The sequence below is a fragment of the Gasterosteus aculeatus genome, chromosome 3, assembly GCF_964276395.1.
Source record: "Gasterosteus aculeatus chromosome 3, fGasAcu3.hap1.1, whole genome shotgun sequence".
Classification (NCBI taxonomy): Eukaryota; Metazoa; Chordata; class Actinopteri; order Perciformes; family Gasterosteidae; genus Gasterosteus; species Gasterosteus aculeatus.
In genome coordinates, this window is record NC_135690.1 from 5666648 (window position 1) to 5678263 (window position 11616).

The following is an 11616-nucleotide window of genomic DNA, read 5'->3' on the forward strand; positions in this document are numbered from 1 at the left end:
TCTGTCAACTTACCACAAGATCATCACGCCACTCAAAGGGGCTTTTTTCTGTTGTGTCACTAAATTTCACTTTTGGGTTGATTGACACGTGATCTCGACCAACGCTAGGGCAGAAAAGGTGGGTGGGTGGAGTGCGGACATGAACAGAGAGGACCTGTTCCCAGGTAACAGTGATACACACACACACGCTAGCACACTGTACAGCCACTAGGAGAGCAGTGAATGAGGCCCGTGTTACAAAGCTGCTCTGCCCATGCCCCCCCTGCACCCCACCTCTCTTCCGCTCCTCCTACGACGTGTTTGCATTTCATATTCCGTGTCCAGTCAGGAAGCGTTGTTGAGTGAGTTACATTTAGAAGCTGTCGTGGGAAAGAACAGCCAATAGACACTAACTAACAAACTATCATCATGACAACAACACAACAAAGGATCAGGGGGGCTATCGACCGTGAAGTCTAAAGTAGGCATGGGTGTAGCTGTGTACCAAATGAAATAAACGCTGAGGTAAATGTATAAATTACAGGAAAAAATAGGGTAGTTTCATATACTTTCATTACTTCTCTAAGTTGTCTTTGGCACTTTTTTCTGTAAAGTTTGTTTAATTGGAGAGCTTATTTCTCCCCAGCGTGTAATTCAGAGCCAGGTCACTGAGGGGCAGCAGCCCTTTCTCTGCACACAGTCACGGCCCAGTGGCAACTGAGTGAGAGAGACAGGACCTGTCGGATCCCCTTTTGTATCCAGAACAGCAGGTGGGGGACAAAAACACCACCTACAAAGAATGCCTGGAATGTCACAGATAATGTACATACTCAATGACGCGCGCACACACGTTCTCTCTCTCCCACCCTCTTTGAACCTCTAAAGCTCCACCCTCGACCCCTGCCACGACAAAGGGGACTACCTGCAGGCAAAAGGGGCGCTGAGGTCTCGGAGAGTTCAAATCCATCCATCTTCATCACTACGAGAAAGAAAACGTTAGTTTACTGCTGTACATAACCTTCGTTCATGTACGTACTGTAGTTTAATCTGCACTTATGCATCAGATGCAAAAGGCATTCATAGCATTACCGTCCAGTATGAACCTTGATGTTGTGTTTCATTGCAACGCATTTCCAAATGGATTTTTTTGTTTTGTTTTGTTTTTTTAGCTTAAGAAGTAGTTGGATTTTCTCCATAAATAAAGGCAAAGTTCCTTCTCCAGTTTATCACAAACATTCAGCAGTAACACATCAGGAGAGTCCTTGGGTTTTCACTGAACTAGAAAGGAATCTGTATCTAAGTATCTACAGCTGTCAGACAAACGAATGAAACGTACAATATCTTCCCCTGATACCATTAAAGTGGAATTTTAAAACACTCAAACTACAAATACCTTAAAGTTTACTTGAGTGCACTTTTTGGATCGTTTTTAGCAACCTGTGATTAGTTGTTTTTCTTTGGAATGCCTATTAAAATAAAATAAAAAGTTAATCTGAAGCATTGGAACAGGACAGGAGCTTCTTCAGGACAGAGGACAAGAGAAGAAAGGCGGAACGAGAAGTGGAAGACAAAAGCAAGGCGATAATTGGGAGTCAGAGAGGTTATCGGAGGAAGAAAGTTTGACCCCAGGGTGGGATTACCCCCAAACACACTCGGACCAGCCAAAAGTCCAGAGACGTGAGTGCTGCAGGCCAAAACGTGTCCCACCATTCACCCACCAGTCTTTTATTAGAGGACGATGTGTGTGGACGGCTATCTCTTGTGTGATGCAGTAGAGAAACAATTTGAGTTAAAAAAAACACCCTGTCACTAACATTATAGTCTCCATATAATCTAACTATTAAGTCACTTTTACCTTTGACCTGCACAGTGCTTTTAAGGAAAGCCTGCACCTTTAAGATTAAGAACGTTTGGGATATTTCGAGCAGATCACAAGTCAAAGGGCCAAACCAGCTTCAGACACACCAGCCAGCAAGTCAGGAATGTAAATTATTTTTATCTAACTGCCATTATCTAAATGTTAGCCAATGGACGGGCCGGTCCACAGGGAGGACGGAAATATCTCTCCGGTTTTGCTAACATTAGCTAAGCTACTTCACGTGCCAAGTAAGGGAGCTGAGAACAGTGGCTTTTAATGCGTAAGGGTTTCACTTCTTGTTTGTAGAGTACTGTAAAAAGTGAAAAGCTGACAAAACACCTCCACCTCCAAGTTTGAATGTAGAATTGTTGCTTATATATCCATGTAAAATATATGCATATATTTGAAGTTATGTTTATGTATGTTATGATTTAAAGACCCTAACCCTCTCGATCGTATTAGCTCTGTTTTGGTCTCACCGAAACCTCGCAGAAAATATCAGCTAAATATTGCTTCTTATTGCGCCATTGAGTTCAATATCTATTCGCATATACAATAGCTTCATTAAAGCTTGTTCTCTAAAAAACAGCTGCTGGAAATCATTAATAAGAGCTGTGTGACTTAAAAAAAACAAATGCCCTTTGCCGTGAAATGAATTTGAAGCAGTCCAAGTGGTGCGCGAGTGCAGCACGGACTCTGCAGCAGGAGGTCTGATTGGCCTAATGGGCGACAGGCTGCCTGCCGATACACAGGTTGTTAACACAATAAGCATTTGACTCTCTACACGTCCTGGATGAACTCCTGACTGCTGCACACAAGTGCACTCATTGTCACAGTGCACGGCCTCGACCGTATTTGATGATAAAAGAATGCATTGTTTGGAGCAGCGAGGAGGTCAGAGGTGAACATCTGCAGAAGTACTTCTGTCATACCACATAAAATGCCTTTTTTATGTGGATAATTTCACATGAAAACTAGTGACTTTGCCATGACCGTTTCCAACATTTGAGATGACAGTATTCATGCTTTTTTAAAGTCAGCTGAGATCATTTGAGATAAACTGCTTTGTGCCAAACCAACTATGCCAGTCGATCAGTTCTTCAGAAGAAGTTGCTATTCTATTCACATCCATTCATGATCATGCGTGCGCAGGCCACAGGGCATTTGTGTGACTTTGGGTGTGCATGTGTGTGTGTGTGTGTGTCAGCATGTGGTGAGTTGGGGCTGTTTGCTCAGCTGTAAGTGTTGTCCTGAGTGCAAACAACACGTGTTGCTTCCCACATCGACTCATCTCCTCCTGCAATACGAATGTAAATGAAACACACAGGAGGCACAATGGGGGGGGGGGTCTTTCACACGTCTGATTCCCGAACAGATCGGAATGAAAGACAACCTTCAGAGGAATGGGACAGGAAAATATTATCTCATCATGTTCCGTCCGCGGGCCGCTGGCAGAGTACCATCTATTGACATGCGCCCACTGAAGTGGCATCACAGAATTCACTGTTGTTCAGAACAGCAAAGTCAAATGATATTTTCCTGTGTTTGTATCCAATGTTTTGCAGGCTGATTTCTCCAAAAGCATAGTTTACATAGCCCGATTTAAATGTGTCCTTTTACTCCCTAAAAGTATCTGGGACGTGTATCTTCATCGTGGTACATTTTTCCCAAGTGTCCTGCGCACATTTTATCCTCTTTTAGTCATAGAAGTAAAAACATTTGAGGGGCTTTCTTAAGCTTCAGAGCTTTCCAACCCTGCAAGACGTTCCTAAGGGAACTACAGACGGTACCGAATGCTCTGACACATTCTTCAATGACGCAGAGATGAAAGGACACTGAGATATGAATGGAGTGGACCCTAAAGGTTTCAAGTAATTACCGCTAAAAGACAGAAAGGCGTTTCAGATTCGGAACAGATTTTGATCAAATTAAACTTAATTTGAGGTGATTCAGTTATGAGCAGCGGTTTCACTTCCATCTAAACTTCTATTTATAGGTTCCCTTCAGTTGACACGAGACACAGAAGTTGCAGTTTGTTTAAAGCCTGAGTTTAAGGGGTCACAGTGTGATGTAAGTACTGTGCACTGGGAAAACCCCAACAGTGGTTCAAGTGTCATACAAAATACTCTTTTTGTATACTGGAACAGCCTTGGTAAACAATTTTCATCATAAGAACATGTGATATGTAATACACTTGGATATTACTGTACAGACGCTAATTCAAAATAGGAAATTTAAAACATAACGATGCAGCAATTCACATCTTCAGCATGTGCATCACTATACTATGACTTCAGCAAACATCGGGCCGAGACTGCAATACCATGATGGTCCACCGAGGGTACACATGATATTCATGGTGCCGATGGTTTCACAGTGTTGCACTTAGCTACAGGTAACGGTAACACATGCAGCATGATGGTCGGTGATAACAATGTTAGAGTTGAAAGAAACACACAATGCACGTTGGTAAGACTCACTGACTGTTTAAACCTTCTCAAACACTCTCCAGTAGGGTATTTCCAAAATGCCTTTGGAACCAGCCAATTTAGGTCAGAGTTCAGCTAAATTCAGTTTTCTAAATAAAACTCCAATTTGATTATCTAGGCCTTGAGCATATTCAGTATTTGTGGAGTATAGCCAAATTATGATTTCATAAAAGTTATGAAATCAGTGTTCTAACGAAGGATTAGTATTTTGCAACGGGACAGTGTTTCATTTCAGTGGCTACAGACATTGAGACAGCATGACAAACTCCTAAAAGGAGGAAAAAGAATCTCACAGAGGTACATTGACTGTTGTGGGTCTAGATGATGTGAAGGATTTTTGGCCTGAGGAGCGGCCGGTCTCACTCTGTGCTCAGATGTTTAAGTGTGTGTCAGGAACATGACAGACCCTGATGGGCATTATAGAATATTTGTAGGCTTTAAACATTTCACTTTTCAGAAGTCCCTCAATCAATATATCAAGTCAATCAAATCTTGAAATAGATTTATGACTTGATACAACTGGTATTGAGCATCACTTTTCATCATCAGCATCAATTTTTCTTTAACAAAACGGCTACACTGAACTATGTGTGAAACTGTAGGTTAGTTACTAGACTAACTCTTTCAAAAAGTTTCTTATCCTGGAAGAAATCAAATATTTACTAGGTTTTGCTTCTCAAATGTGAGGATAGTTAATCATCTGAAAGAAACAAAAGCATTTCGGAGAGAAAGCTTCTGGATCTGCATTTTTTAATTGATTCTATATCTAATTAATTAACAATTAAACCTAAATAATGTTCAGGGAACCAAATATTTAATCTTAATTTTATTTTTTTTAATTTTATTTCACGCAGAGTGTCTAGAGCAGAAAATAACAATACATTTAAAAGTCTCAAACAACAGCAAAATAAAATAAAATGCTAATATTCTTCTCAAGTAAAAAGAGTTTTTGATTATCTTGCTTAGATGAAATGCTTCCTTTGTGTGTGTTTTGTCCCAACAAAATTATATCATGGAACAGAGTACAATGATAATGATTCATGCTCCACTTTTTAGACGGTAACTATAGAAACGCTGGACCCAAACTAAACAGCAAACACTCTCCTCTCTATGAAAGCATTACATTTGAGCTTGAGCTTTTATCTCTTTCTGACAACAGTTTAACTTCCTGTGGAACAACAGAACAGATTCTTCCCTCATTTTGTAAATTCGAGCGTGGTCTCTTCTCTTCTATGGTAATGGGAACCAAGGCTTAAGAATTACATCATCTCAGTGAGCATCACATCATGGAAAAACAGAATCCACGAGACCCCGAAAAGAAGCAGCCATTCTTATATTCAATTTTTCCAGTGACCACATTTTTCCCCGGTTCCACAGAGAAGACCGTTACACACATACAGCAATGACACCTTTTACAGTTGGCCCATTGTGCCCAACTCTGTTCGAATCAAAGTCACTCTGGCTGAGCGAGCACATTCCAGACGGGACGCCGCTGCAGGGAGGGCGTTCGGTTCTCCACTATACTGAAGACTTTTAGGTGGAGGCCCTTTCAAACAGCTCCATGACTTTTAAGACCCGTAAAACACTAAATGGAGCATGGTGGGAGTTTTATTCCCCGTAACACAAGAGACCAAATCAGGTCACGACAGGAAGCAGTTGAAAGACACATGAAGCTTCCACTAAGTGATCTTTTTGGCAGAAAAAAACAGAAATAATGTGACTACAGTTCGCAGTACAGAGGAGGCCACGTCCAAAACAGACTCCTACTGGGCTCACCTCACAATCATTTATATCGGCTGAACATGGAATCCTTTCAGAGCTACTCAACCAACGCTGAATGGAAAGTGAAGGATCCTGGAGGCAGGAGGAAGAGGCTTTTTTGGGGGGACGAGGGGAGGTTTAGAGGGAAAGATAAAAGTTGTTCCATTCTGGAAATGTTGATGATGACAATTAAGCTCTCAGAAACTACAAAGGTATGAAAATCACGGGCGTTCACGCTCGTGTTTTCAAATTCAGTTTTTGTAAGGAGGACGTCCATACATAAATAGTTAAAAGCAATGGTAGGATTTAAAAAATAAATAAATAAAAAATAAATGAATAAAACCGCTCAATGTTGATGGAGCAGAAAAAGACAAAAAGAAGATGTACCCGGCTGTGAAATGCAAAAGAAACCCTCTCAAGTACATACAATCAATCAACATGTACATAAGTACATGTTGATTGATCATTTCAGATCCCTGCTCATGGCCTATTATTTGAAGTAAGTCAGGTAAAAATATATTATATAAATAAAATATGTTTGCAGTATGGTTGGGTTAGGCGACTACAACCCTTTGATTGACTCTATAGACTGTGATCCTCATTGCTCAGCATCACAACATGGATGGAGGTGTCTCCTACACTCTCCTAACACGCCCGTCCTCCACAACCTGGACACCCTTAAGTCTGCTTCAGACAAACTGCTTGTTGGATGGTCGACAAAGCTCCTCTTCCCTCCGTACTATATACAGCAGTTGGATTCACAAAAGAGTGCACCAAATCATTATTGACAATCACTCCCAGTGATTGGCCTCGTGTCGAGAGTTATACAACTTTTATTGTGTGCAACACACTGAGAAGGCCTTCAAGAATAGCTTGTGCAAAAAGTGTTTCCCCCCCTATTTTAGGGATTATCATATTGCCCTCAGGATTGCTTATAGCAGCTGGCTTTTTACCCCCCCTCACCCCTGTGAATCTTAAGACCTAGTTCAGTTTGAGCATAACACCACAGTCACATCCAGCAGTGACCGACAGGAGACTACTGAGGTGTTTTGAGGAGAGATTGGATCGAAACCGTCATGTCGGATCAAAGTTGACACAAACGCCAATATGAACGAACACAGTGCGAAGAAAGGGCGTTGCATCGAGGTCTCCTGGAGTGAAATGAATGGACATTTATTGTGTTTTGCTCAAGGGGACAACGTTCTTGAACATTCGAATATTTCATGCTGGTTTTGGACTTTAAAAACATTTTCCAATCACTTTATCTCTGATAAAACAAAACCATGTCCTGTTTTAGGATCCTGTATTAGGTTTTCCACACCTACACACGTGGGCATTAAACTGGTAAAGTTCTATTGACCAAACCACACCAGTCCTCTGTGATGTTCTCAAGCACACAAAGAGCAAGTACACTGCGTATGAAACCCCTCACACCATCACCATTACCACGCACACAAAACACTGCATTTCTCACCCTGGTGCAGCGTTTGACTCGACTGTCACTTCCAGCACACACACACATACAGATACAGGAGGCTTTAGGGGGCAGAGGAAGCCTGTTCTAGTTCCAAATAAACAAACTATCTCTCTCCTACAGAGCTGCATAGGAGGAGCCTCACAGCAGGTAACTAAACCAAACCCACAGCTGCAGGCAGAGGTGTGAAAATGTTGACGTAAAGTCCACATGAAGGGTTTCGTACTGGATCTGTGAAAGTAGTGAGTCAGATCGATTCGGGTATGGCACATTAGATAAGGTCCATTAACAGTTACAATTTTGTATTACTTGTTTTGCATGTTTTGCCTAATTCCCAGCATCCTTTTGGTAAGTCCTCTAAAACTCAGCCGGGTATCGCGGCCAACGCTGAGCAGCTCTCACCTTCAAACACTGGAGGTGTGCTCAGCCTCAATCACGATCAATCAATCACGATTCGGTAGTGAAATAATGTTTGGACGAGATTACTTAAGGAGTCATCAAAGTCGTGTAGCATTTGAGGTTTTCTCGCAAATATGCACATTACTATAATAACCAAGTTAACTCTTTTTCAAATTTGAAAAACTTGAATTCAAATGTGTGGCGGCCGCTGAAATGCCCACTACTCCTCCCAAATTTTATACAATTTCATCCATATTTCATCAGCACTGATGGATCCATTCTTTGTACTTTTACTCGGTTTGGTTTTAGAAAGAACTTAAAAAGAAACCACCATCTACCCTGCCAAAAATCTAACTTTTTCACCTTACACACTAGATAAATTGAGTCTGCGCTTTGAAAGGTAGCACCTACTTACACCTACTTATTATTAACCAACATCATTCTATCGGGCTTAGAAAGAATTCTTTGCCTTGAATTTGAAACAGGTTTTTACTGCCACGAGATGGGGAATATTCTTTCTTTTTCTTGGTTAAAATGACAAATGTACTGGCCCTAATATAACTCATTGGTCAGTCACATCTGAAGCATCAAAGAAAGGAAATCAGTGCATCGTGGTGCTAACGGGATTTGAATATTAGTTGTAGCTGTACCAATATGAGAAAGATCTCCTCTAATGCTGAATCAGGTGCTGTATTAGCCCTCATATTCCTCTGCTGTGGATCCGACTCAGCCGCATTATGCTTCTGAGTGTCCGGAAAGAGCTGCAGCAACATAAACCTCACCTTCTGTGACCTGCAGAGCAGCGGCCAGCCAACACAGCAGGACCGGATGGAGGGCGAGAGACCACCTGTGGACACACATCGATCACATAAGTTGCAAAGTACGCAGACATAAAATGTATTAAAACTGGTGTAAAAATGTTTTAAGTAAAAAAAAGTAAGCTGAATAAAAGATGCTACAGCGTTGGTCCACTCTGAGGAGTAGCTGAGGTGAAGGCGGTAAGTGGATGCAAGAGTCGAGGAAAGTCCACTCTGCTTTCTGAAAGTAAAATTCAAACCTCACCTTTGAAACATTTTAGCAAGCAAAGGAATACAAATCCAGGTTTGGAAGTGAACTCCAAGTGTGTGTGTGTGTGTGATGATATTCCGTCAGACTGCGTGGTCCCTGTGCTTCAGTGCAGACCTGAAGTCACACTGCTGCTCTCTCTCTCTCTCTCTCTCTCTCTCTCTCTCTCTCTCTCTCTCTCTCTCTCTCTCTCTCTCTCTCTCGCAGCACAAAGGCTCTCAGTTCTGAGCAGAGCGACTCGCAGACCCACTAAGTTGGGAAATCTGACTCTCTTGAAGAAAAAGAAAAAAACATCCCCCCTTACACTCTGAGTGGACCGTCTCTCCTGACCTCTCGCTTTACTCAAGTTCCCTTTTAAATGGTTGACATGTATGTTTAATCTCTCCTCTTTTGTATTCATTTTAGCTGTGATCTCCGTTCCAATCCCACGCGAAATACAGCAATTTTATTCATAACTGCAGGTTTTAGTCAGAGAATACATTTTCCAAAATAAAGTTATGTTAATAAGTAGTTAATTAATAAATATGTATATAACAAATAGCATGTCCGATTTAATCTGTTTAATAGAGATGCGGTGAAGAATAAAAAAAATATTCAGGCAATTGAAAACCCACGTCCCGCCCTCTATGTATGTAACCTATGTATAGCTCATAGGGTGCAAACAGGAAACTACACATAGCAGCCTTATTATTTGCCCTGAGAACCAGAAAACAGCCAGTAGGCCCACTGCTGTGATGGAATAAAAGTATCCGATTCAAGGTACTGTCACTTCAAAAGTTTCAATTTGAGCAATCCTAACTTTTCAATTTTAATTCTATTCCCAGTATGAAAACTAGAAGAGGCTTTACAATTGATTTAAAACCCTCTGTTCAGAAATATATTCAAAAGATAAAAATACAAATCTTTTTTAGTTCAACATGCAATAATACAGAGGAAAATAATCTATGTTGTGATGAAATCCACTATTTGCACAAGCTGGGATGATAATAGCAAGAAAAGGGGGTCCCCCCGCGCCTCCCCCGCCCTCTCGGCCCTCCCGTCAATCATCTGTCCCTCCGGACTACATTCCCTGTGTTTTCCCTTTTTAGCTCTTAGTCCAGATTAAGCTCTCAGATATAAGTGGAAGAAAAGAAAAAACTTCTTAGCCAGAACTCTGTTTTTACTAGAAGGTCAACGTAAGCTGTGGGAAGAAGAGGAGCTGAGTTACTTTAAGGTTTACACGATGTGAATATGTTGAAAATGATCTTGTACACAAAACCAAAGAGAGTGATTATTTTATCAACATTCAAAAGGAAAAAGAATCAATTGTGTGTCATCTCAGTTTAATATGTTAGCTCGCAAACATGGACCACGTGGAACTAAACAGTGAGTGTGTTTACATGATGGTATAATTCGAATCTTTGCTTAGTCGGACTACGCTATCTTTCGGGGGGAGGTGCTATTATCCCAATATACATGGCAGTGAATAAATCGAATCATTGGCCGAAAGCATGTCATATCCGATACGATAGAGTGGCGCTGTTTTCATCACAACTAGTTGTGATACAGCCATTACCGCTTGACCGCTTCACCACTACCAACAACTACCAACAACTACCAACAACAACATCAACACTACGAGAAAGATGGCGAACGGAGAGCAAGGTGAAGCTACATCCCTCTACTATTTGTGCATGATTTTAATAGGAGCACAGCGAATGCGAATGGCGCTATTGTCTGATTTGATAACGGAGAGAAGACGCCGTCGGGATCTCAAGCATGCGCAAAGACGCAAAGTCCAGTTCCTCATCCGATTCACCGTTACATGCCGCAATAGTCGAACTATCAACTGGATCGGATCGAGTTATACAGGGGTGTTAGTCGGACCGCACATAGTCGGACAAAGGTGTTTACATGAAACGGATAATTCGATTTCAGTCCGACTAAGCCAGTTATTCGAATCCATGTAACCACGCTGAGTAAGTTTAGCTGAGGCTGATGGGAATGGAATCGTTTTGCAGGTGTTTGATCAGAAAACAAACTGTTCCCCAATCGAGCACACAGTGGCAGAAGCTCCAGCCGGACACAGTACTGGTTGTGGTGGGAAAGCCTTCTTGATTATTACATTGACACAGAACACTCAAAGACTATGAGCCATTATTGTGTGAGCCAAATGTTGTGTCAATCAATCAAAGCCACAAACGAGCAGCTGAGAGCTCAGTAGGATCATGGCGATCCACACAACTGTTGGTCCGGTCCTCAGTGGGCCGACTATAACGTGGTATAAGTGCAACCCATCTAGAAACCAAATAATTCTTTCTCATGTACAAATAGCTGCTGTTGGTTGAGGCCTTAATGCAGGGGTCTGACTGATACTCAGCGGCACCCCCTCGTCGGCCGTACCATTCGCCGGTCGGACCATCAGCGCTGCCACCCCTCCCTCTCTAGACTCTCCCCGTCGACCGTAATGGTCTGGCCCGCGTCCGGTCAAAGTGGGCAGCATCTGGCCCGAACCTGAAATGAGTTTGAGACCCCTGCCTTAATGTATCATAGAACGCTGGGATGTTATTTGTGACAATGACACATCAGAAAAACAATAACATGTCAAATAT

At 41.9% G+C, this 11616-nt stretch overlaps 1 protein-coding gene across 7 annotated transcripts in view; it reads right to left on the reverse strand.

Annotated features, from left to right (window-relative positions):
* The window catches only part of col15a1b (collagen, type XV, alpha 1b), a 50459-nt gene extending 41295 nt beyond the window's left edge, over window positions 1-9164 (reverse strand). For 6 of the 7 annotated variants that reach the window (XM_078098730.1, XM_078098727.1, XM_078098724.1 and 3 more), the window contains exons 1-2: window positions 9023-9164; window positions 8743-8807 (exon numbers count right to left, since the gene is read on the reverse strand). In XM_078098730.1, the coding sequence (XP_077954856.1) occupies window positions 8743-8807; window positions 9023-9033 (76 nt within the window). In that variant the 5' untranslated portion in view covers window positions 9034-9164. Of the gene's footprint in view, window positions 1-901; window positions 959-8742; window positions 8808-9022 lie in introns of all 7 variants that reach the window. The other variant, XM_040171033.2, reaches the window with a different exon arrangement.
* Between the last annotated feature and the right edge of the window lie 2452 nt (window positions 9165-11616).